A 26,196-nucleotide genomic window follows, 5' to 3' on the forward strand; every position below is an offset into this window, starting at 1 on the left:
TAAAAAAAACATCTCTCACACACACGCTGAATTCATGCTAACACACACACACACACACACACACACACGCACACAGAAAAACATGACTACTAACTGGTGAATCGTAGGCGTCATCAGCCAAGTGCAGCCCAAAGTAGTCTCTCTCGGTCAGCTCCAGGTGCTTAAAGACGACGTCCAGCAGAACTTGGCCGTGATCCGACTTCTGCAGAGAAGAACAGAAAACAAGGAATGATCTCGTTGCTCACTGTGTCACTCGGCACAAACGTCTGAGAAAACACGGCTTGCTGCTTCTCACTGAAAGGTCAGAGAAGGAACAGGGAGAGTGCTGAATCCCCATTTCCCACCACAGACGTCTAAATTATTTAAAACCCCCTCGTTGCTGCAGAAGTGTTTCACTGATTTAAAATTCATCTGCAATTCGGCCATGTTTTGCCTTATTTAATATGGTTCCAACCACAGAGAATAGCACGTTGAAGGGATTAGGCAGATACATGCCTGTGGGCTGATTATTTTCCCAAAAGATCCCCTTTTAGCAATAAAGTTAAATTACACGGCCATTCCGTAAAGAAATTAAGACTAAATATGCTTTTCACTGGGTTTAAATAAGTTTTACACATGGGATACAAAACTTTAATGGTTCAATCAATCTGTTCAAGTGAAGTCATTGAAGATTTACATGTTACACATTTTCTTTCATGTTTCCAATGACTCGGTGTTTATTCCAACATAGCAGCAGAGAATGCATGAGCATACCCCGCTACACTCATCAGGGTTTAACTGCATCCCTGCAACAGCTGTCAACTCCACAAACGTGATCGTCCACCAGAAGAATCTGTCTGTTTTCCAGATGAGAAGCTACAACACCACTGAGAGCTCATACAATTTTATCTTAAAACAACAACGCTGTAACTGCATGTTAAACCAATTAGCAGAAGATGGAAGGAACAGGAAATAAAATGTTGAGTGTAAAAAAAAAGTTGGTTCAAAAAGCTACCATCATAAGACAATAAAGCAGAGTCTGTTAGTTAAAAGTAAACTGTACCATACTGTAACGGTATCGATTAAAGGTGCAGTATGAGATGTTTGTCTTAGGGTGGATTGCACCAACAAGGTTTCATTTAAACTAAGATTAGCACTAATCAGAGTTCAGTAAAACTAGGTTTAATGTTAAGCAGGGCTGCGTTGCACCACTTACAGTGAGAGTCGATGCATGGGTGGAGACGTATTTCATCCACACTTCCTGTTAGAAAAAGGCTTCTGAAAGAGGCGTCACCTGGTGGACCGAGAGAGCGGCACTGAGGCATTGATAAACCGCACCCCCCTCAATCCCCCCGTGTGTGCTGTCAAAGTTTCTGTCTTACAACGAGTGGTTAACGAGCGCGTGCACGCACCCACACAAGACTTACCGCTCAGGAGAAAAGCAGACACAGATTCTGCAGCATTCTGGCGGATTTCCTGTTAAACGCGATCATTTGATGAAAAAGGGGAGGAGGGCATTTTTTTTCAAGGAGGAGAGCGGCTCAGAGAGCCGGTGAGTTATATCAGCAGGTGAGTGGCTGAGCCAGGTGGGGGTGCGGCTGCCTCATCTGGAGACCAGTGCAGTGCAGCCACGTAGTAATTTACTGATAACGTCACTTTTTTCAGTTTAGCCATCAGCCACAGCTGGTTCTACATAAATGTGGGGCAGAGTTTTTAACCTGAAGAGAATTTAAACTTAAAATTTTATCTGAGTTTAAAGTTAAACCTCGTTGGTGCAGTTCAAGTGAGCTACGTTTTGAAAACACAAAATTTTAAAAATAACTTCCTTTCTTCAGGCTTTCCCCCCAAATCCACAACTCCTGAATACAGGAACATACAATGATTGTTCCCAGGGGTTCAGTTTTACGGTGTTGACCCGTTGTTTGTACCATTTTTAACATAATTCCTAATATAACACACAATCTTAACTTAATAGCATTTTGGTACACTATTTCCAGAACTGCGCTGCTCTAGGTGGCTGCATGTTGGAGTAGCTCTGTTGACTATATGTAAGTTTAGCTTTTATTTGGACATTTTTTCTTCTAGTTTCTCAAGAAAAACATTTTTTTTGGACATTTTACTTTTCTGTTTTTGGTGCTGTGAAGCTTAAAAGATTTTTAGTGCTATTTTTTCACTTTTTTCACTTTTTGAGCATTTGTTATGATGCACAACCATGGCAACAATCTGGTTTACAATCGGGAGCAGGTGATTAACATTGGAAAGGCTGCAATTTAGAGTAAGTTGCACTAAACTGTCACACTAATGATTACACATGTGTACAGCACCATTAGACACTCATCTATACAGGTTATCAGCAAAAAAGAAGTTAATTTAAGCGTTACTTGCTCTTTAAAATTAATCTCAGTTTAGCTAAACTCGGTTTATAATTTTAAACTGTGCTTAAACTGATTTTAATCAAGGGATGTAGATGTCGTCGTCACCGTCTTCCTCCGCTTATCCGGGTCCGGGTCGCGGGGGCAACATCCCAACTAGGGAGCTCCAGACTGTCCTCTCCCCGACCTTCTCCACCAGCTCCTCCGGCAGGACCCCAAGGCGTTCCCGGACCAGATTGGAGATGTAACCTCTCCAACGTGTCCTGGGTCGACCCGGGGGCCTTCTGCCGGCAGGACATGCCCAAAACACCTCCCCGGGGAGGCGTCCAGGAGGCATCCTGACCAGATTCCCAAACCATCTCAACTGGCTCCTTTCGATCCAGAGGAGCAGCGGTTCTACTCCGAGTCCCTCCTGAATGTCCAAGCTCCTCACCCTATCTCTAAGGCTGAGCCCGGCCACCCAACGGAGGAAACTAATTTTGGCCGCTTGTATCCGCGATCTCGTTCTTTCGGACATTACCCAAAGCTCATGACCATAGGTGAGGATTGGGACGTAGATCGACTGGTAAATTGAGAGCCTGGCTTTCTGGCTCAGCTCCCTCTTCACCACGACAGATCGGCTCAGCGCCCGCATCACTGCAGATGCTGAACCAATCCGCCTGTCGGTCTCCCGATCCCTCCTACCCTCACTCATGAACAAGACCCCGAGATACTTAAACTCCTCCACTTGAGTTAGGACTTCTCCCCCGACCCGGAGTTGGCGAGCCACCCTTTCCCAGTCGAGAACCATGGTCTCAGATTTGGAGGTGCTGATCCTCATCCCTGCCGCTTCACACTCGGCCGCGAACCTACCCAGCAAGAGCTGAAGGTCAGAACTGGATGAAGCAAGGAGGACCACATCATCTGCAAAAAGCAGAGACGAGATTCCCCTGTCACCAAACTCGACACACTCCGCACCACAGACATTGGATTTGTGTTATGCAAATGTAAAGAATGCATGCATGTCCAAAACAAGACCTCCTCTGGGACAATCAGATCACAATCTTGTTTTTCTCTGCTCAGAACACAAACCACTTGTTCAGAGGCAACCTGTGACAAGAAGAACTGTGAGATTATGGTCACAGGATGCTGAAGAAGCCCTGCAGGGTTGTTTTGAGACCACAGATTGGATGACTCTCTGCCAAGGATATAAAGAGGACATCAATGCCATGACTGGATGTGTCACTGACTATATAAACTTCTGTGTGGACAACATCATACCCACCAGAACAGTGTGATGCTTCGCTAATAACAAACCCTGGATCACCAGTGAACTGAAGAATCTGCTAAATGAGAAAAAAAGAGCCTTCAAGGAGGGAGACAGGGAATTATTGAGGAGTATACAGAAGGAACCAAAGATCAAGATCAGAGACAGCAAGGAGGCATACAGGAAGAAGCTGGAGAACAAACTACAGAGGAACATTATCAGAGATGTCTGGTCAGGGATGAAGAAGGTCACAGGCTTCAAGCAGAGGAAAGATTTCACAGATGGCAGCCTGGACACAGCCAATGAACTGAACAAGTTCTTCAATAGGTTCAGTTCAGGAACAAACCCAGCATCCTCCTCGCCTGTCCCCAGCCAATCAGACATCCCATCTTCCTCTGATCCAACATTTTCCTGTCACACGCCAGCTCTTTTGTCCTCTAACACAGTCATGAACTCTTCTGGTTCTATAAATCTGTCTTCAACCAAGTCAGGAGATGCTGCTGCCTCACTCTGTCTCTAGAAGTCAGGTGAAGAGGCAGCTGGAGAGACTGAACAGGAACAAGGCTGCAGGTCCAGATGGTGTCAGCCCCAGAGTACTGAAGGCCTGTGCAGAGCAGCTCTGTGGAACTCTGCAGCACCTCTTCAACCTCAGCCTGGCCCAGGAGAAGGTTCCAGTCCTGTGAAAGACATCCTGCCTTGTTCCAGTTCCAAAGAAAACTCACCCATCAGTCAATGACGACTACAGACCGGTTGCCCTGACATCCCACATCATGAAGGTCCTGGAGAAACTCCTGTTGGTCCACCTGAATAAGCAAACTAGAACATATCAGGACCTGCTTCAGTTTGCTTATCGCCATGGAGTTGGAGTTGAAGATGCCATCATCCAGCTGCTTCAACCAACCCACTGTCATCTGGACAAAGCAGGCAGCACTGTGAGGGTCATGTTCTTTGATTTCTTCAGTGCATTTAACACAATCCAGCCTGATGTACTTTGCCAGAAACTCCAGAAGACACAGGTGGGGGCCTCAACTATCGCCTGGATTAAAGACTACCTGACAAACAGACCACAGCTTGTGAGGCTGAAGAACTGCACATCAAACCAGGCGATCAGTAACATTGGAGCACCACAGGGGACTGTACTCTCACCATTCCTTTTCACCCTGTACACCTCAGACTTCCAGTACAAATCAGAGACCTGCCATCTACAGAAATACTCAATGAATCTGCAGTGTAACCCTAACCCTAACCCTAAACCTAACCAGAGAGCTGGTGGAGCACTTTGTGGCATAGTGTGGAAACAATCATCTGACCTTGAACATGAACAAAACAAAGGAGATGATTTTAGACTTCAGAAGAAACAGGGTGGAGTCAAACACTGTTTCCATCATGGGAGAAGAAGTGGAGGTGGTTGAGGAATACAAATACCTTGGAGTTCATCTGGACAACAGACTGGACTGGAGAAAGAACAGCAAAGTCAGAAGACTGCACTTCTTGAGGACGCTTAGGTCCTTTAATGTCTGTAGCAAGATGCTGCAGATCTTCTACAAGTCTGTTGTTGAGAGTGTAATCTCTTCAGCCATCGTCTGTTGGGGCAGTAGCATCAGAAGCAGGGACCTGAAAAGGCTCAACAGCCTAATAAAAAAGGCTGGTTCTGTTCTGGGGACGACTGTGGAACCACTGGAGGAGATAATGCAAAGAAGGATTCTCCAGAGAATCAAGAAAATGATGGACAACCCTGAGCATTCTCTTCACAAGACTGTCCGACAACAGAAGAGTGTCTTCAGTCAGAGGCTTCTTCAGTTTCGCTGCAACACTGACCGCTACTGGAGATCCTTCCTGCCAACAGCCATTGTAATATACAATAACTCTTTGACAACTTGATTATTATTATTATTATTATTCTGAGCTACTACAGCAATCAATTTCCCTCTGGGATTAATAAAGTATTTTTGAATTGAATTGAATTGCTAACATGAGGTGTTTGATGGTGGAAATCGAGGCAGTTTTTAGCTTTCTTGTTTCATTCATAAAGGTGTGGAACACAGAAAAAACATATTTTAAATCTTATTTCTAGGGATGGACAATATATTGGTATCGGCCGATGTTAAATATTTTTGAACATATTGGTATCGGTTCAATAAATAAAAACGGGCCGATATTAACAACCGATATTTTTTCCATCTCTTCTCCATTTGTTTGCCTGTTTCAGAGGGTGAGGGGGGTGATGTGTATTTGTTTAGTCATGTGACAGCAACTGTAATCATCTCAGAAGCGTAAATGTGTGTGTTGTGTGTACATAATAACGTAAATTCAGCTTTAATAATTTTCATTCTATACAAAATCAGCTTATTTTAGATGCATTAATGTCAGTTTATCAGTATCGGCAAATATCGATTATCGGCCATAACAGTGATCTCAATATCGGATATCGGTATCGGCCTAAAAATTTCCTATTGGTGCATCACTACTTCTTTCTGATTATAATCTGTCACTCTGGGGTTTGGACTGACCCATCTTGACTCGCGACAGAGAATTCTGTTGTTTTAGCATCCAGGAAACAGCAGAGAACAGCTTGGCTAGTAGAAGCGAACCGTAACCATTACTCTACCACACAGCAGAACTCCTCACATGTTATTTGTGTAGATAAAAGATCAACGTTACAAATCAGTGGTAGAGTTGTGTTGCGGGTATCCAATCATATTAGATGCCTGAGCAAGATGTCCAAATATCAGAAAATAAGACTACAAAACCTGCTGTCTGAAGCTCAGCTGTGATGTGGCTCACTTCCAGTTCCTGAAAATGATGTACCGGTGTTTCTCTTCCGCTGAGTATGACTTACAAGGTATTTGTTCCTACTAGAGACCACTGCAAATGTATTGAATAAAGGAGTGTTCAACACCTTTAACTTCAAAATCACAGCAGTTCAACGCTTTTAGCCAGAAAGTCGCGGTTGAACGGCTCTGCTACCGTTTACCTTCAAGCCTGTGACTTTTAACGTGAGGCCTAGGCTGAGTCCTTCCCTGAGGACAGGCCGCTAATCGGCTCTTTGTCAATCAAAAGGACACACCCCTAAATATTCATAACTTCAAGCTTTAATTAGATCTAAATGGATGAGTTACAAAAAAAAATCACAGTGATTAATTTCGTGGTTTGAAAATCAGAGTTCAAATTTTTATTTTCTGATGAAACATTTTATTTATTTGTTGTTGTATGTGAACAGCATTTCAAGCAACACGGCAAAAAAAGCTCCCAAAACCATCTCCTACTGCAACTTCAAAGAATGAAAGGCTACAAAAAGTGACTGATAAGTGATGAAATTATTTATAACTACCACTAATTTTCCTGAGTGTGTATGACGGGCTGAGAAGATAAACAGTAGGACCACAAGTGGAGCAGAAATGTACACCTGATCCTGGAAGTATGAGAGCAGGAGGCAGAAAGTGTGTAGAGCCATCCAGGGAAGAACACACGCACGCACGCACGCACGCACGCACGCACACACGCACACACACACACACACACACACACACACACACACACACGCACACACACTTGTGTATCCACTGCTCTTGTTTGCCCTGCTGACACAGTTTTACAGCTCAGCATGTGTGAGTGAATAGTGGTTGACAGTTGACATGTTGGCATGGCAGTTCTCTAGAAGAACCCAGTGTGTGTGTGTGTGCGCACAGCCTTTTGCTGTCAAATGACTTAAACAGTTGTAAACTCTGGTAGCTAGTGTGCGCTTTCCCGCTGTCATTTTGGAGGATGATAGGAGTTCTGTTTTAATTCCTGCTGCATCGTGAGGATGGCTCATTCTTAAAACTCTCATCCACTCATTATTTCAATGTTTTCTGTGGTCTCTAGAACAAGTTAATGTGTTGTGAATTGCTCTATGTGGAAAAAAGCTCTGGCGTTCCTGTTTCAGGAAGTAGAATTTAGCTGGTGCAGAGGGAGGTTAGAGGAGTGGAGTCAGAGCTTGGTCCCCATTGCCGGCAGTAAGTCGGGCTCGTTCCCAGTGAGAGTTGGACTCCGCCAAGGCTGCCCTTTGTCACCGATTCTGTTCATAACCTTTATGGACAGGATTTCTAGGCGCAGCCAAGGTGTGGAGGGCAACCGTTTTGGTGGCCTGAGGATCAGGTCTCTGCTTTTTGCAGATGATGTGGTCCTGTTGGCTTCATCAGAACGTGATCTTCAGCTTTCGCTGGAGCGGTTCACAGCCGAATGTGAAGCAGCTGGGATGAGAATCAGCTCCTCTAAATCTGAGACCATGGTCTTGATTCGGAAAAGGGTAGAATGCCTTCTCCGGGTCAGGGATGAGGTCCCGCCCCAAGTGGAGGAGTTTAAGTATCTCGGGGTCTTGTTCACAAGTCAGGGAAAACTGGAGTGTGAGATCGATAGGCGGATTGGTGCTGCATCTGCAGTGATGCGGGTGTTGTACCGGTCTGTCGTGGTGAAGAGAGAGCTGAGTCAGAAGGCGAAGCTCTCGATTTACCGGTCGATCTACGTTCCTACCATCATCTATGGTCATGAGCTTTGGGTAGTGACTGAAAGAAGGAGATTGCGGATACAAGCGGCTGAAATTAGTTTCCTCCGCAGAGTGGCTGGGCTCTCCCTTAGAGATAGGGTGAGAAGCTTGGTCATCCAGGAGGGGCTCGGAGTAGATTCGCTGCTCCTCCACATCGAGAGGAGCCAGTTGAGGTGACTCGGGCATCTGGTCAGGATGCCTCCTTGACGTCTCCCTTGGTGAAGTTTTCCGGGCACGTCCAACCGGGAGGAGACCTAACGGTAGACCCAGGACATGTTGGAGGGACTACGTCTCTCACCTGGCCAGGGAACGCCTTGGGATTGCCCCGGAGAAGCTAGCCCAAGTGGCTGGGGAGAGGGAAGTCTGGGCCTCTCGACTTAGGCTACTGCCAACCACAACCTGACTCTGGATAAGCGGATGAAACTGGATGGATGGATGGAATACGACTCTTCCACTGCCTCCTTTTGCTTTGAAACGTAGACGTTTTATCTCCTCCAATATCAAAAGCCTAAAGATGTTCTGCCATGTTGTGGAGTTGCTAATGGTTAGCTTCTACTAGCCGAGATGTGCTCTACTCTCTCCTGGATGCTAGGTCAACACAGCCTTCCCTGTCAGTAGCCAAGATAGCTGAGTCCATGAATGAAAAATTTCCATGTGATGCAGATCTATGAGGCCATTTCTGATCCAAGCATGACCTATCATATTTAAAAAAAGAACAAGTAAGAAAATCTTTGTCGGTGAACCTGCTATTTAAGTTTCCTTAAAATAAAATAAAAAGTGGGAGTGATCAAAACATTTACAATGTTGGGAAATTCCCTTAGGAATGCTGAAATTGTATTTGCGACTAATATTTCTGATTATGATCGGTCACTTTGAGTTTTTAATGCAGGCTGAACATGAAAATCATCTCCTGCATTAGTTTACAATAGAAAATAGACACAAATAAATCCTGATAAACAAAAGACCAACATAGACCATAATGACTCCAACTGTATTAATTACATGAATTACTAATTATTATTTAGTTGCGTTGTTGTTAGACAATCAGAGGTGAGATTTCAGGAATTAAGACTCCAAATTCTGCCGTCTAAAGCTACTTTCTCCACCAGCTCACTTTTCTCTCTTCAAACAAGTGCACCGGAGCTTTTTCCCCTCAAAAGTACGACTTACAAGGCATTAATCCCTACCAGAGACCTGTGTATTTTACCTCCAATGCTTACATTTCAAGGCATGAAAGGCCACAGGTAATGTATTTCCTCAAGAAATACTGGGCCTTCATACATTTCTTATATTAAGTTTTAAAATTAGACCACTAAATTTCTTCACTTGCAAAAGCTAAACAAGACTAGCCTTAAAGCCCCTTTCATGTGTGCCGCCATGATTCTCTCGTCCAAAGCTTCGCCTTTGAATGAAGTAGTTTTCATTTGGATGTGAAAACCCTCTGAGCATTTCTTCGCTGTTGTCAGTGTGGTGTTCTAAAAACACGCCAGTCAAATGAGTGAGAATGCACTTGCACATGTTAAAAAGTACTAGCAACAGTGTTTGCATGTCTGTACTTTTTGCAAAAAGAATAGCTGATAGGGTGGAAGTCACTGAGTCACAAACATAAACTAAGAGACTTGCAAACAGGAAAAGAATGCAAATGAAAGAAGAGTCAGAGACAGAGGGGAGAAGAGAGAAAGCATGGAAGAATAGAGGTGATTGACGATGTGACTGAGTGAGACAAACGCTCTTTGTGCAGTTGGCTAGCACGGCGGACTGAAAAAGCTTCTGTGTGCATGGGAGTGAGGAGAGAGAGTGAGGAAGGAGACATGGTGACAGAGAGCAATCAGAGCCCAAGAGAGCGGCTGAGAGAAAACGGGCGTGAAAAGGGAAGATGTGCTGATAAGTTTTATACCCTCTGGGCTTATTTTCAGAATCAAAGCAAGAAAAGAGCCCCAAAGAGAGGCAGTAAAGGGGAAATCCCAGCATCTTTATGGCAGGTTAACAAGAAAAATGTGACATATTAACTTGGCTTCTCAGACAGGAAACGCAGCTGAGACTGCTGTTTGTGTGTGTGTGTGTGTGTGTGTGTGTGTGCGTGCGTGCGTGCGTGCGTGTGTGTGTGTGTGTGTTTTAAAGAAGAAAGAGGAAAGTTCAGGAATGTTAAAGGCAGCTTGTCCAGACAGGAAAACATGAAGTCACTAGCATCTCAATCTGACTTCTGAAAACTGCTGTTTGCTTTATTTTAAGCTGCATCAACACCAAAAACAACAAATAGAAGCAACACTCAAATCGAACCGGGAAGTTAAATATGAAAATAAACGCCCCCTTGGGGCTGGTTCCAGAATACACTTCAATTCCTTCCTGGTTTAAAATGTATAAACACACCTTAGATTTATAATTTATCAGGTTTTGACTCGTTGTCTCCTTCTGTCTTGCAACTATATTTTCAAAATTTTTGTTAAATATTTGGTAGTTAAAAAAGAAAATATCGTCAGTTACCACTGAACTAATTCAGCAGCAAAAATACCATGACCACGCATGTATGACTGTCATGAAGTAACTAACCAAAATGTTCTGTTTAACTCAGCAATAACAATTGTGTTTAATTTTTAGACAAAAAAAAGACATCATGAATTAAGACCCTTTAGGAAAACAAGTTTTGTTGGAATAAACAATTTTTAAACAGTTGGAACTGAAAATAAAATTTGATTACCCTACTCAAGGATTCCCAAAGTGTGGTGCGCGCGAGCTGCCGCTAGGGGGTGCGCGAGCTGCCGCTAGGGGGTGCGCGAGGTGAAAAGTGTAATGGCTGCGGAGCTCAGAGAATTCTGTCATATGTCACCATTAGCGTAGCCAGAAACTCATTTGTGGGTGGGCCAAAGAAAAAGTGAGTGGGCACAATAAATGTAATTGAAAACAAGTATATTTTTGCGCGCGTGTCCTCCACATGTGCCCTAGCTTCATGATAACAATGCGCCGAGCTTCAGCACTCTGGCCTGCGCACGCCGACATGTTCCGTATTTGATCATTTTTAACGGTGTTGGAGGAATCTGAAGGTGGTGAGTCATTCTGGCAGATTGTAATTAACACCTGTCTCATGCAGGTGTTCTGACATTGTAAACCTCACACACAGAACATTGTGGATGTAACTAAATAAATCAAGAAATGATTCCCTTTCAGACTATAAACAGCGCGCTGAAGATCTGAAGTTCAGAGTGCGTCTGTCAGAGGTCAGACGCGTTCCAGCGGAACCACGGCTCACGGGTGCACATGTGAGCACATCTGGGCTGGGCAGAAGTCATTTTACAACATGGTTTAAATAGCGCCAATAACGAGACACGGTGACTGTAGCGGCTCATGGAGCTGTGCCGCGCGCGCACACACACACATGCACGCACGCACACGCACACACACACAGATTCAATAAGCGTGCACGCTGCGCAAACTCCGGCGCGCCGTCAGACTGAAGGCAGAAATGAGCGCTGCCTCCTCTGTGATAAAAACTTTTAAGAGGTTTTATAACAACTTTGTTCATTCCAGGTCAAATTAAGATAATAGCTTCTATTTTGGGATGACGTATTAAAGTCGGGTCCGCTCCAGCCAGTGACTCCGACCCTGACTACAACTCCTGTTACTGCAGCATTTGTTGTTCCAGTCCGCGTGGCAGCGGATCGCAGATTCAGCCACTCCATAAAACAGCAATAAGTCGGTCTGAGGTAAAAGTGAACCTCATGGCTATATCTTGTCCCCTTTAGACATTTGATTACGCACAAGTAGGTGATCAGCTCAGGTTTACGCAGAGCAGAAGAAAGGAGAGCGCTCTAGCCGCACAGGTTAAACGTTCCTACTTTAAGAAAACCGTTAAATTGCATTGTTTATGTGCTACCTGGGCACTCTAAATATTTATTTAAAATTAAATCAAAGGAAATTGTAATGGTATTGAATGCTTTTTAATTACTATTTAAAAAATGAAAGTGATGGGGAAAAAGGTCAATCATATTTTTTTTACCCTGTCTGTTTAGCTTGACGTCTGATATATATATATATATATATACATATATATATATATATATATATGTATATATATATATATATGTATATATATATGTATATATATATACATATATATATACATATATATACATATATATATATATATATATATATATATATATATATATATATATACATATATATATACATATATATAATATATATATATATAGTCATGCTCCGATGTGGGGGGCTGGGGGGTGCGTCGACATGGTCGGGACATAGAAGGGGGTGCGCGGCTAAATAAGTTTGGGAACCACTGCCCTACATGTAAACTGTGCAGGCAGCACACCTTGGTAAAATAATGCATAAAACCACAAGGCCCTTCACAAGCAAATTAAAAATGATTAAAACGGATTTAAAAAATTGAGCAATGAGAATGAGAAAAAATAATAGATTAACAGCTTTTAATGTTTTATAGGCAGTAATGTTTGTAAATATCACTGTATGTGGATGTTTTTTACATTTGTTTTTATTTAAAAGCATTTTCAAGATGTGGAGAAAGCATTCAACTGCATCCCTCCGGATGCCCTGTAGGGGATACTTAACGAGGATGGGGTAACAGGCCCTCTGATATGGGTTGTTAGATCCCTGGATGATCAGTGTCAGAGCTTGGTCCACATTGCCGGCAATAAGTCGGGCTATTCCCGGGTCAGAGTTGGACTCCGCCAACGCTGCCTTTTGTCACCGATTCTATTCATAACTTTTATGGACAGGATTTCTAGACGAAGCAAAGGTGTTGAAGGGATCTGTTTTGGTGGCCTGAGGATCGGGTTTCTACTTTTTGCAGTCTTGTTGGCTTCATCCGGCTTTCGCTGGAGCAGTTCGCAGCAGAGTGTGAAGCAGCTGGGATGAGAATCAGCTCCTCTGAATCCGAGACCATGGTCTTGAGTTGGAAAAAAGTAGAATGCCTTCTCCGGGTCAGGGATGAGGTCCTGTCCCAAGTGGAGGAGTTTAAGTATCTCAGGGTCTTGTTCACAAGTGAGGGAAAGATGGAGCGCTAGATCGATAGACGGATTGCTGCTGCGCCTACTCCACAGTAATGCGGGCGTTGGTCTGTCGTAGTGAAGAAAGCTGAGCCGGAAGGTGAAGCTCTTAACTACCGGTCAATCTAGGCACATTCCAACCCTCACCTATGGTCACGAGCTTTGAATACAGGGAGTGCAGAATTATTAAGGAAGTTGTACTTTTGAGGAATAATTTTATTACTGAACAACAACCATGTTATCAATGAACCCAAAAAACTCATTAATATCAAAGCTGAATATTTTTGGAAGTAGTTTTTAGTTTGTTTTTGGTTTTGGCTATTTTAGGGGTATATCTGTGTGTGCAGGTGAATATTATTGTGCATAATTATTAGGCAACTTAACAAAAAACAAACATATACCCATTTCAATTATTTTTACCAGTGAAACCAATATAACCTCTTCACATTCATAAATATACATTTCTGACATTCAAAAACAATACAAAAACAAATCAGCGACCAGTATAGCCACCTTTCTTTGCAAGGACACTCAAAAGCCTGCCATCCATGGATTCTGTCAGTGTTTTGATCTGTTCACCATCAACATTGCATTCAGCAGCAACCACAGCCTCCCAGACACGGTTCAGAGAGGTGTACTGTTTTCCCTCCTTGTAAATCTCACATTTGATGATGGACCACAGGTTCTCAATGGGGTTCAGATCAGGTGAACAAGGAGGCCATGTCATTAGTTTTTCTTCTTTTATACCCTTTCTTGCCAGCCATGCTGTGGAGTACTTGGACGCGTGTGATGGAGCATTGTCCTGCATGAAAATCATGTTTTTCTTGAAGGATGCAGACTTCTTCCTGTACCACTGCTTGAAGAAGGTGTCTTCCAGAAACTGGCAGTAGGACTGAGAGTTGAGCTCGACTCCATCCTCAACCCAAAAAGGCCCCACAAGCTCATCTTTGATGATACCAGCCGAAACCAGTACTCCACCTTGCTGGCGTCTGAGTTGGACTGGAGCTCTCTGCCCTTTACCAATCCAGCCACGGGCCCATCCATCTGGCCCATCAAGACTCACTCTCATTTCATCAGTCCATAAAACCTTAGAAAAATCAGTCTTGAGATATTTCTGGGCCCAGCACGGAATAGATCTGCTGCTCCTCCCCATCAAGCTGAGGAAGCTCGGAAATCTGGTCAGAATGCCTCCTGGGCGCCTCCCTGGTGAGGTTTTCCAGGCACGTCCAATCGGGAGGAGACCGGGGGCAGTAGCCTAAGCAGGGAGGCCCAGACTTCTCTCTCCCCAGCCATTTAGACCAGCTCGTCCGGGGGAATCCTAAGGCACTCCCTGACCAGCCGATAGATATAGTCCATTCAGTGTGTCCTAGGTCTTCCTTTAGGCCTTCTGCCAGTTGGACGTGCCCGGAGGACCTCACTAGGGAGGCGTCCAGGAGGCATCCTTACCAGATCCCCCAGCCTTCTCAACTGGCTCCTCTCGATGCGGAGGAGAAACAGGTCTATTCCGAGCCCCTCACGGATGACAGAGTTTCGCACCCTATCTCTAAAGGGAGAGCCCAGCCACCTTGCGGATAAATCTCATTTCGGCCGCTTGTACCCGCAATCTCATTCTTTTGGTCACTACCCAAAGCTCGTGACCATAGATGAGAGTAGGAATGTAGATCGACCGGTAAATCAAGAGCTTTGCCTTCTGGCTCAGCTCTCTTCACAACGACAGCTGGGTACAACGCCCGCATCACTGCAGATGCAGCACCAATCTGCCTATTGATGTCACGCTCCATCTTTCCCTCTATCATGCACAAGACCCTGAGATACTTAAAACTCTTTTCATTCATAGATATATAAAAAAATCTGCAATTGGAAGAAATGTTGTAAGTGGTCTGATTTCACTCTAAAATAATTCCACATAATATTGCAACTTGCTTGTATTTGTTTTTCTTTACTAAGACCTTACTTTAGGCCAAACTCCTCCAAACAGCTGAATGTTTGTATGGAGTTCAACAGTTACTATGGTAACTTCTGCATTAAAGCAGAATAAATTATATGCCTCTAGCCTTGTTGCTGGTGAGACGGACCAATAGAGAGGAGGCCCTTTATAATTCTTATAATTTATCAAGTTTCCAATCAACAAAATGTTTTGCTTTATCTCATTTATCAACTCAACTAAGACCCTCAGTGCAGACATCTCGTGTGCACACAAGCCCCTCGGTTTCCATGACAGTAAGCAACCGCTTCTGGACTTTCACTCTACGCTAGAATCACAGCCAGTGAGCCAGAAAGAGGATCAATAGAAGTATTGTTGCTCTCAGGATAGCTCGGCTTTCCAGGAAGTCACTGCGGCAGTAGGGGTCTGATCAATGACACTGACATTCAGAAACATTCAGAAAGAAGCAGTGGGTGGGGGTGTGAGAGCAGGAAGAGTAGCACTTAAGGAATGTATTCTAGATTTAAATGTGTGCAGATTCATTAAAATATGTTTTAAAGGTGATCAAAATTCCTGTTTAATGATATAATTGGTGAAAAATATTTCCAATTTGTGTTTAGGCCCTGTCCACACGTAGCCGGGGATCTGCCAAAACGTAGATATTTTTCTACGTTTTGGCCTGTCATCCACACGAAAACTGAGTTTTTTCACACAAAAACGGATCTTTTTAAAAACTCCGGCCAAAGTGAAGATCTGCGTTTTCTCCGTTTTGGGTGTCTGCGTGTGGACAGACAAAACCGGAGTTTTAAGGTCCGCAACGTCACTTTCCACGACAAAAAAATGCTGACATCACGTGTGTGACCTGTGTTTACACTAGCCGACAGCATGGATGCCCTCAGAGCTGCACTCGCTTTATCAATTGTCCAAGCGCTTTCTGCTTGTTTGTTTTTGCAAGCGGAATTACTGCTCATTGCGGAAGACCACAGATGAAGGACGAGGTTAAAAACGGGGGAAGTACTGCCGCCTACAGGTCTGGCATGTCCTTAACAACGTATTTATCCGGGTACGTGTGGACAGAGGTTTTTTTTAAAATGAGGTGGTGTGGATGCAAGTTTTTGGAGGGGCGGATATTCGTTTTTTTAAAAACCCGGCTATGTGTGGACAGGGCCTTAGTTGGAGCACAAACAGGCACCTGACTGTCCATCACTCAGAGTGATGACTTTATATTTTTCGCCCCCTCAGGGTTTGTGTTAGCAGCAGCAGAGGTTAATTTAGTAAACGTCTACTCTCACCTGTTAGCACATGTACAGTGGCCCTGGTAATAATTGCTCACATGCACAGACTCCCAACATTATCAGGATGTGGTCTGTTAGAAAACAACATCCAATGAAGGACTGCATTTTCTGACTCATGAGGGGAATTTCCACCCTCATGCTGACATACATCTGAACAAAACAAATGACAGCAAGGCGTGACATGCAACCATAAAGTCTGACACACACAGACTGTCACTTGCTCTGAAGCGGCCTTTCTCATCTACCTGTATGTTCCTGGAAATGAGCTTCATAAATACCACCTTTATGGTGGCTTGAGACGAAACAAGTTCCGCTTGAGTATTGTAAAGTTGGTGGGTGGGGGTTTGTTGTTCCAGCACCAATTTTCAAATCCGTTTCAGGTGGGTTCGCGGTACAATATTCAAATATTTTCTGAGAAATTGACAGAACACTTTTCCATTAGTCACTCAGAAACTTTGAAAGGTGTTCTGATTCTGGGAGAAAATTGGGCCACTATGTATGTGTGTGTGTAAAAAGTAGAGCTCCAGAAATGGTGTAAAAAGGTCAGCAGAATCCTACTATGCAATGCAATGTTTGTTTTTGCAACACCAACACGAGTTTAGAGTGAAACACAGTGATGTTAAGAGCACGGGGATACTTACGTTGACCTTGAATGCCTGCACAGTGTTGTCCAGCAGCAGTACGTTGCACACAACTTGTGTGTGCTGTCTGTCTCGCTCCAGCTCCGTCGCCCGGACATTGTAGGATCTGCCAGCAGGCAAGCGGAAGCGCGCGCTCATCACGCTCCTACCAGGGTCTGTAATGAACAAAGGCATAGCAGAGAGGAGAAAATGATGAAGAATTTTGGAAAATAAAAGTTAAAAAACTGCAGTGTCATTAAATTATGGCATGATCTGCAAAATCTAGCCAAAAATGACTAAATTCCTACAATGCATTTATACAATTCTAACAGGACAATGCTTTTCCTCCACGTCTTGCAGAAGGAAGCCAGGCAGCGACGCAAGCCTGTACAGGCACGGCAAAGAATGTATATCACTAGACGATCTATGACTCTTTTTTGAGTTTTGCAGCCCCGTGCAAAAGTGTTTACAATATTTTTTTTTTAGATTTATGATCCGAGATGCAGACACATTGATGGATCCACTCTAAACCTCAGTTAATTCTAATAAGAGCCCACAAATGTGGCACACGAGCACCCAGAACATCTGTGTTTTAATTGAACCAAAATGGCTCATAAGAGAAGCTCTGGATTGGTTAACGAAGGATGGCAGTTGTGTATCATCTTGTCATCACTGCAGATGAACGAAAGCAGCTCATTTCAGACCTGCTAGCAAACTGTGCAATTGTGGACTGAACTCATTTTTAAAAAAAGGCCCAACACTGTTTTTAAGTAACACTGAGCAGTTTCCTAATCCTCTGCCCTACTGGTCGAAAGTGGAATGACAACTTTTGTAAATAGAATAGAATAGGCTTTATTAAACCCATAGGGAGCCTAAGTCTCCTCCCTTTCTGGTTGGCTCATGGCTCCCTGGAAGAACGAAAAAATGAATGCAAGTCAACGGGGATAAAAACGCTGTTTTCTAATCCACTTTGCCTTACGCCCTGGATCACGCGTATGTTGTACTGCAATGTAAATAAAAAGTAATAATGGTAAATGGCCTGTATTTGATATAGCGCCTTCTAGAGTCCTAGAACCCCCCAAGGCGCTTTACAACACAATCAGTCATTCACCCATTCACACACACATTCACACACTGGTGGGGATGAGCTACAATGTAGCCACAGCTGCCCTGGGGCGCACTGACAGAGGCGAGGCTGCCGAGCACTGGCGCCACCAGTCCCTCCGACCACCACCAGCAGGCAACGTGGGTTAAGTGTCTTGCCCAAGGACACAACGACAGCGACAGACTGAGCGGGACTCGAACCAGCAACCTTTCGATTACGGGGCGAGCACTTAACTCCTGTGCCACCGTCGCCCCAATAATGGGTGGTTCAACCACGCCAGTCACGTACTTTGAGATTTATCAGCTTGTAAAAGTTTGTAACTGGCATGACTACACACCAAAAATCGGCACGTCGCATATGCAGACACACCACATAATCTCCTCTCCCCAAAGTAGCCGCTACTTACCAAATGGCCAGTGTAACGTGAGGAAATATGGGTTTTCTGTCACAATGGTGGTGTTGGACGCAGCTGGGTCATAGCTGGGTCGCTGAGAACTTTCACCCACAGATTAAGACCTGAACGCCAGCGAGTCTGGGAGGAAACCATAACATCTGCCACCTGCAGTCTACCAGAAGATGTGTTTACATGAGTTGTACCCAGACCAAGTCAAAACATAAAGTTTAAACTTCTTTTTCTTGATTTTAATGTTAAAGTAACCATTATCATTTTGCTCATTATAAATGTGATTAATCAAATGAATGACTATTTAGCTTTGGGGTAATTATAATGGTTTAATGAATCCATTCTTAAATAATGTTGAGAATGTTTGTTACTGACCTTCACACACACTCAAGCACAAACATTCACACACATCCACACACACCTGCTCACAGTAAACTCCAGACACATTTGATGACGCACGTTTGCTTTGAGAAGAGAAAGGTTTTTGGTAAGTTTTCAGTCTTTTGATTCAGTTCGTGTTGGACAACGAGAGAGAACAGACCTGAAAACCAAAGGGGGGGCAGAGCCTGTTGGCTCGTTCTTCCCCCCTTTCACGCTGTTTCTGCCAAGCCAGGCAGAATAGCTGAATCGCGACTTCTAACGAAGACTCATTACCGAGTCTTTTGATTTCTGAGTGAATTAACTTAAGAAAGCGCATCGATAAAACGCTCTACCATCCACGTGTACCGAGGGCAACTCTGGACCGGTTCCGTTCGACACCTATGTCTCCTGTCAGCCGCCGGTGTCATCTGGATGAACCACAACATCCTCCACGGCCCGGATCTGAAAGAGGGTCCACAAGAGTTCGGTGAGACAGAGCACGGTTTTAGCGTTTGATGCGGTTCTCTGATAAGACCTAAGTTTATCCAAACCATCACTTCACTCAGACACCTGTTTCTTCCTGAAGCAAAATCAGACTCACACACGCATTCATGTCACAACATTCTCAATCTTCATAAATTCAACAGAAGGTCTATTTGAGCAAGAACAGCATATAAACTGTTAAAAGATTGTCCCACAAAGTTGCCAATGTGATTGTTATTTCCTGTTTGTCAATTTTCAGAATCATTAGTTTAATTTGAAGAATTAAAACTTTTAATCCTTCAAACTTGTTTCCTCATTGAACTGAAACACAGACACTCAGATATTATCGGCAGTTTATGGATGAAAACAACCTTTGAGTCTTCTGAACAATATAAAATTTGGTTATTGATTTATTAAAATTAATATTCCGAATTAATACGTAGCAGGGTTTCTCTTTCATAAAAGAGCATAAATCCATAACGCTACACCAGATTTATAGTGGTTCTTTCCTCCTGTGGGAAGTTTCCTGAACTTACAGCCATTTTCCCTCAGTTTTCTTCGTGTCTGGTTCGATGACGTCACTTTCGTAAAGTGCATTTGCTGGACTTATTTCCACACAAAACTTAAAATAGCGTTTCCCCCTGTTCGAAAATAGGCGCGTTCTTGGTATCAAAATGTGTCTTTAAAACTCACGGACATCATGTGTGAAATCCATGGCACTGAAGAAGCGGAATTAGAATATAGCATTTTTAGCCCCGTTGACTTGCATTAATTTTTTCGTTCTTCCGGGGACCCGTGGTGCAGAAGTAGATGGGCGTAACTTAGGCTCCCTATTGACCCTTTGCACGTGACATCACGCCACTCATGTGACCGCCCCCTTAGCCATGATGGACGGCAAAAACACAGTTTAAACCCATTGAAACTCCAGTGAAGCTAGTCAAAACAAGCCAGTTTGTAGCCTTTTATCTCTTTTATATAGGTGATTTGACAGTAAAATGGTTTTAGCTTGCTGCGTGGTTAGCTGCACTAACAGACAAGGATGTAAACTCAACTCATTTAGTTTTTTTAATTACTCTGATGGAGACTGAGGACGGAGATGAACTGCTGCGATCAATCAATCAAGCGGACTAGCATGCCTCAGATTTGCAGCGATCATGTTTTTACCAGGTGATATTAGCGTTCATTTATTTTACGAGGAAGACAGGGACATGGATCAATGTGATGTGTTTATACTAGTTATTGATAATCCTGATGGATGGGTATTTCACCACGGAGGCTGCTCTCAGTCCACTGTAGTGTAAAGCGAGACACTTATTAACAATATTAAAGCTCCAATATATGATTACGTGTGTTAAAATTGCGTTATTTATTTATGTGAGCGTCGGCGTTCAGAGATCTTCTCATTCCGGTGTGAGAGCAGCAGCTGAACCCGGTGACACCACCAGCAACAGAAGCTGGTAGGGATCCGGACTTTTTAACAATCAGCTTTGGTGTAAAGTGAAACGCTCTTTATAACATAATGTTATAAATCCAGAGGGGTGAATTTAGGCAAAGTCAGCAACATGTTTACATCGGTGAACAGCTGCAGAGAGAACGTAAGCTAACGCTGGTACGCTAGTTAACATACCGCTCTCTATGAGCCCCGCTAGATGCGCTACTTCTTCTGATACCTGAACTGGGCATGAACTGGTTGAAGGAATGCTGGAGGAGTTTTGTTTTTGATCGCAAAAACAATTTCAGGCTCTACTTTTCCCTTTGTTTAGTACTCGTGTCGCTCACTGTTTACATGCTTTTGCCGTCTAGCATGGTGGACCCACGTGATTAGGTGGCGTCGGTGCAAAGGGTCGATAGTGGGGAAATTCACTTGCTACAGCAGCACGTACACTAGAAGAAACGGAAGAAGAAAAATAACATTACACGTAAACAAACAAATGCTATTACTGTAACCTTCAACCACTAAGAACAACAAATAAAAAGAAAACTTGTAGCATAAGGGACACAGACATACTAAATCAGGTATTGCACAAATATGGAACGCATACTTAGTCGTGCATTGATGTTATTGTGTAACAGGATAATGCCAGTACCAGTTAAACGAATGAATGATGAATGACCTACGGTAGCATTGTTTTACATCTTTGATGTCTCAGTCTATCACTGAAGGAGCTGTCCACATTGGAACACCCTGTGTGGGAGGGGTTTTCCCAAGACGGAGGTTATTTTCCCCCAGCATCCTACTTTCACACATCTCAACTGAATCTAGTCGGTAGCCCAGAACTGAGCTAGCTAACAACAAGCTAATACAAACATGAGCCAACTAATACTAAAATAAACCACACTGTTGGACAAACAATATTATCACAATACTATTACTCATAGCAACAAAGCCAGGTCACCATCAGTCCGTAATTTTGTAGCCACCTTTAGCTCCCACAGTTTCTAACTCAACAATCACTGAGACTAATGTTAAAGCCCAAAGTTAAAAATAAACAATCTGTTGTTACTTTAAGACTGCAAGAACTCCTTTGTAATAAATAATAATAATAATACTATAATAATAATACATTTTATTTCAAAGCGCCTTTCAGGACACCCAAGGTCACTTTACACAAAACACGTCATAAAATACAATAAAACAATAATAAAACCCAAAGAAGAAAAAAACAGAGAGAAACATTTCAATAAAATCAGAGGTTGTAGGCAGATTTAAACATGTGTGTTTTGAGTTTTGTTTTGAAAAGGGTAAAACTGTCGACGTTCCTGATGTCTGGGGGAAGTGAGTTCCAGAGTCGAGGAGCAGAGCGGCTGAAAGCTCTGCTCCCCATGGTAGCGAGACGGGCAGAAGGAACCGCAAGGTGGATGGTAGAAGAAGATCTGAGTGAACGGGACGGGGTGTGAATACTTATAAGGTCTGAGATATATGGAGGAGAGAGGTTGTGGATTGCTTTGAAGGTATGGAGGAGAATTTTGAAGATGGACCTGAATTTAACTGGGAGCCAGTGAAGCTGCTGGAGAACTGGCGTGATGTGGTGAAAGGAAGGGGTTCTGGTGATAATACGGGCTGCTGAATTCTGGACCAGTTGCAGTTTATGAAGGAGTTTGTTGGGAAGACCATAAAGAAGTGAATTGCAATAGTCTGTTACTTTGACAAATAAGAGTACTTTTAAAAAACATCAACGCTATACAAACTCCTGCAGCAGTCCCCTGTTTAGATTTCATCAAGTAACTTGTACTATTAAGACTGGTTCTGCCCCCGCTCCTGTCCACTTTATTTCCATGTGATGTCTCGCGACAGGAGACATAATGAACCCAAAGGGGTCACGGCCTCATCAGCAGGAGCCGCTGCTTTACTCGTCCCCATGGCTCGGTGTGAGCATGTTTGTGTTTCTATACAGTGTGCGTTGTGTGTGAATGACTTGTCACGACACATCAGCACAAAACTCTCAAGATCGCTGGCAGATGGTGTGGATTGAGGTCACACAACCCCGGCACACATTCAGTCTATAAACATTAATATGTGCAGAATGCACACACTGGCATAATAAGTGTCGAGCATGTTACTCTCCTGAAAGAATAATAGTGAATCATTTAGATCTGTGGAAACATTTTTTTTTCTTCATACTGCTGCGAAGGTCACAAATCATTACGGCATTGAGTTTAGAATGAAAAAGCTACTGTAAATGCCTGCTGAGCTTGAATGCGCTAAAACAAATGTCAAAAGGAATGTTACAAAAAGTTTGTTATAAAGATCTGCTCAAAGAAAATGCCTATTTTCTATAACAGTTAAATATCTATTTAATGGTAAATAAGCTACATTTATACAGCATTGTTCATTCCTGATCAGGAAAAGAAAAATTATCGTTATTCAAAGCAGGGAGGCCAAATTGTATAGATGTTATTTTTATCATTATAAAAAAAATCTTTTTCTTTTCCTTATTATTTTCTTATATTGCCGTGTTCCCAAAAGAAGACCCACAACACGCTATATTTCTCGGCTGGTCAGGGAACGCCTTGGGATTTCCCCAGAGAAGCTGGCCCAAGTGGCTGGAGAGAGGGAAGTCTGGGCCTCTCAGCTTAGATTGCTGCTCCCATGACCCGACCCCGGATGAGCGGATGAAAATGGATGGATGGATATCATTACCATCAATGACATTGCAGTGTGTAGTAATTAAGCATTACTTTAACAAGTTGAGACTTGGGTGACAGGAGGTACTATTAGGAATCAGGATAAGGACATTCCAGGGCTATATGACAACATTAATTTAAAACTTTATAGATTATTTTGGTAAGAATTTGTTTCTTTATAGCCTGCAGTTCCAAAAAAATTAAATTTAATAAAAGCTCAAATGCATCTGTTGCAGCACAGAGAATTCTGCTGGAAGAGAAAGTAGACGGCAGGATTTTTAACCTTATTTCCTGATATTTGGACATCTCTCCTCGGATTGGCTAACAACAACGCGAGTCTACCACTGACTGTTTGGTTTGCAACGTCGATGTTTTATCTCCACAAAGAACACAAGCCTGAAGGAGTTCTGCTGGGTGGTGGAGTTGCTAATGCTAACGGTTAGCTTCTACTAGTCAAGACATTCTCTGCTGTTTCCTGGACGCTAAACCAACAACAGCCTTTCCCGTCGCAAGTCAAAATGGAAGAGTCTGAGCAACAGTTTGATGTAGAACAGTCTGGATTTGCAAATCCTAGCATTTCAACATCTATTTTCCATCAGAAACTAATGCAGGCAATAGGTGTAGGAGACTATATTCACATTCAGGCTGCATGTTAAACTAAGAATGACCATTCGTTTTTAAAAATAAGAAGTAAAAAATGGTTTCTCGGTGAGGGACCTCTTTAAGAATGCGTACGTACACTGGAGTGCTAGGGGAAATGAGGGGAAAAAACAGAATATGAGTGTATAGAAAAACAATAAGTCTAAATGTTGAAGGTGAAATGGTTTTCCCAGAAAAGTCAAAATAATAAAAGCCAACTATATTCCAGGACTAAACTCAAATGTTGAGTGTAAAAAGCGTATTTTAAGAGCGCCTATGCTGGATGTGGAATCGTTCAATAAAGTGTCAACATTAATCTTCTAAATGGCCATAAAGTGCAGTCAAACAAATGTGATTCCTCTAAATCGGAGGAAGAGTTTTTAGTTGAACAAAATCCCCTGCAGCATTCAGAGGCACATCACATTAGCCTCCGCGGAAAAACCGCAGCTGTTCGTTCCAGAAAATGTGTGTCATACAAGCTTTATTAATTTCATGACGTAATTAAGTAATAAATAGCAGAAAGGATAAGATTCATCTGTATCTGACTCATACAGCAGGCGACACAGCTCACCACTTCCACTAACAGTGTCACTAAATGAGTATGAGAAGAAAAGGATGCACTGCTTTGTTACTGTAGTTCTGCCTGCCAAAATAACAACCACACACAAAATAACCTGCCGCACATGTTTGAGTTCGACCGCAAAACCACAAAACGTGTGCACACGCACTGGCAAGAAGTAGGAGCGTGCACTGACGCCATCAAAAGCAGCTCGGCAGATATAGGACGGACCAGGGGGATGAGCAGGAATGGATGCAGGGATGAAGCCATGCAGAAGGAAAGGAGAACAGAGCGAGCCTCCCCGATCGCTGTCCCACACTGAGCCGGAGCTCCAGGACCCATGGATGATGAGCTCTGACAGACAAACTCTCTCCACAGGCTGCACCGCCTTCCCCTGAGCTTTTTCTGTCCCAACATTTCTCCACCATCCAGCTGAAGACAAGTTAAAGAGCATAAACCTCAGTACTGAATCATCTGTGGAGCGTGCAGCCCTTTTCAAACCCATTTATTCCCAGAATACCTCCACAGCAGAAACTTGACAATGAAGCCTGGTTAGTGGCGGGCCTGTTGCACCTGACATGCAGCTGACTGCCTCTGCGTCCATTGACTCGCTGTGATCTGGATGTTTCCTGTTGTCTCATCCATTGCCAGAGCTGTAAAGACATTAATGCCTCTACAGAGTGCAATCGTGGGGAGAGTCAGGCCATTTCATTTTTACAGGGATCAGCAGATTGTGTCTTTTGGGAGCGGGAGACAAGTTGCAGTCGGTAAAAAGTGTTGGTAATGTTCAGTCGTTAGTTATAAACCCTCCACCGACCTGCTTCTGCTTGTGCAAAGACCATCGTCCAATCACAATCTCAGCTTCTCAGGACTTTTAAGAGGACTGGGCCACACAGGGGTTTGTTTATGTGCTTTAAGGTCTCCATGTGCAACATTTAAGGGAAATAAAATACATGTCTTTTCTTTAGCTTAGAATTGGGCTATTAATATCCTGAGATGCTACGGGCTGTTTCTGCCATGTTGCATCACCGTGTTGCAAAAGTAGCTTAAAGTAAGAAGGGACAAACGATCTCTGGAGTGGGCTGCAAATGGAAAAGGATGGCAAGGTAGGAATTAATCATTTAGTTATATTCCGAGCTACAACGCTGTGCAAGAGGCTCAGGTCTTTCCTCATTACGCTTTATTTCCTTCCCACGCAGCCAGACTTTCTTGTAAACCTTTAAGTGTTTTCTTGGGGGGGCATTTGGATGTCAGACGACCTTTTGAGCATTTAAATCCTCGTTTTAATCTGCTGTTTAGTTTCGGCGTTTTGTTTATATTCCATCTTTGCTGGGATTTCTCCACCTCGATGTTCGTTCCTGTCACGTTGTGTTGTTCCATTTTCAGCTGCTCTCCATTCTATTCACAAAGTTCCATAATTTTCTGCTCTGCTGTGTTCTTTTCAGCTGTGCTCTGCAGAGCTGGACAGGATGGCCACACTCCCCTGAGAGAAGCCTCCGGAACTCCGAAAGAACGCTGCCATTATTGCTTCCTGCAG

General features: G+C 43.4%; 1 protein-coding gene across 3 annotated transcripts in view; it reads right to left on the minus strand.

Moving 5' to 3' along the window:
• Positions 1-26,196, minus strand: part of ptpn4a (protein tyrosine phosphatase non-receptor type 4a) — an 86,974-nt gene that overhangs the window by 32,117 nt on the left and 28,661 nt on the right. For 2 of the 3 annotated variants that reach the window (XM_015966749.3, XM_015966748.3), the window contains exons 2-3: positions 17,007-17,161; positions 95-202 (exon numbers count right to left, since the gene is read on the minus strand). In XM_015966749.3, the coding sequence (XP_015822235.1) occupies positions 95-202; positions 17,007-17,144 (246 nt within the window). In that variant the 5' untranslated portion in view covers positions 17,145-17,161. Of the gene's footprint in view, positions 1-94; positions 203-1,195; positions 1,341-17,006; positions 17,162-26,196 lie in introns of those variants that run through there. The other variant, XM_015966750.3, reaches the window with a different exon arrangement.

This window comes from Nothobranchius furzeri, chromosome 14 (assembly GCF_043380555.1).
Source record: "Nothobranchius furzeri strain GRZ-AD chromosome 14, NfurGRZ-RIMD1, whole genome shotgun sequence".
Classification (NCBI taxonomy): Eukaryota; Metazoa; Chordata; class Actinopteri; order Cyprinodontiformes; family Nothobranchiidae; genus Nothobranchius; species Nothobranchius furzeri.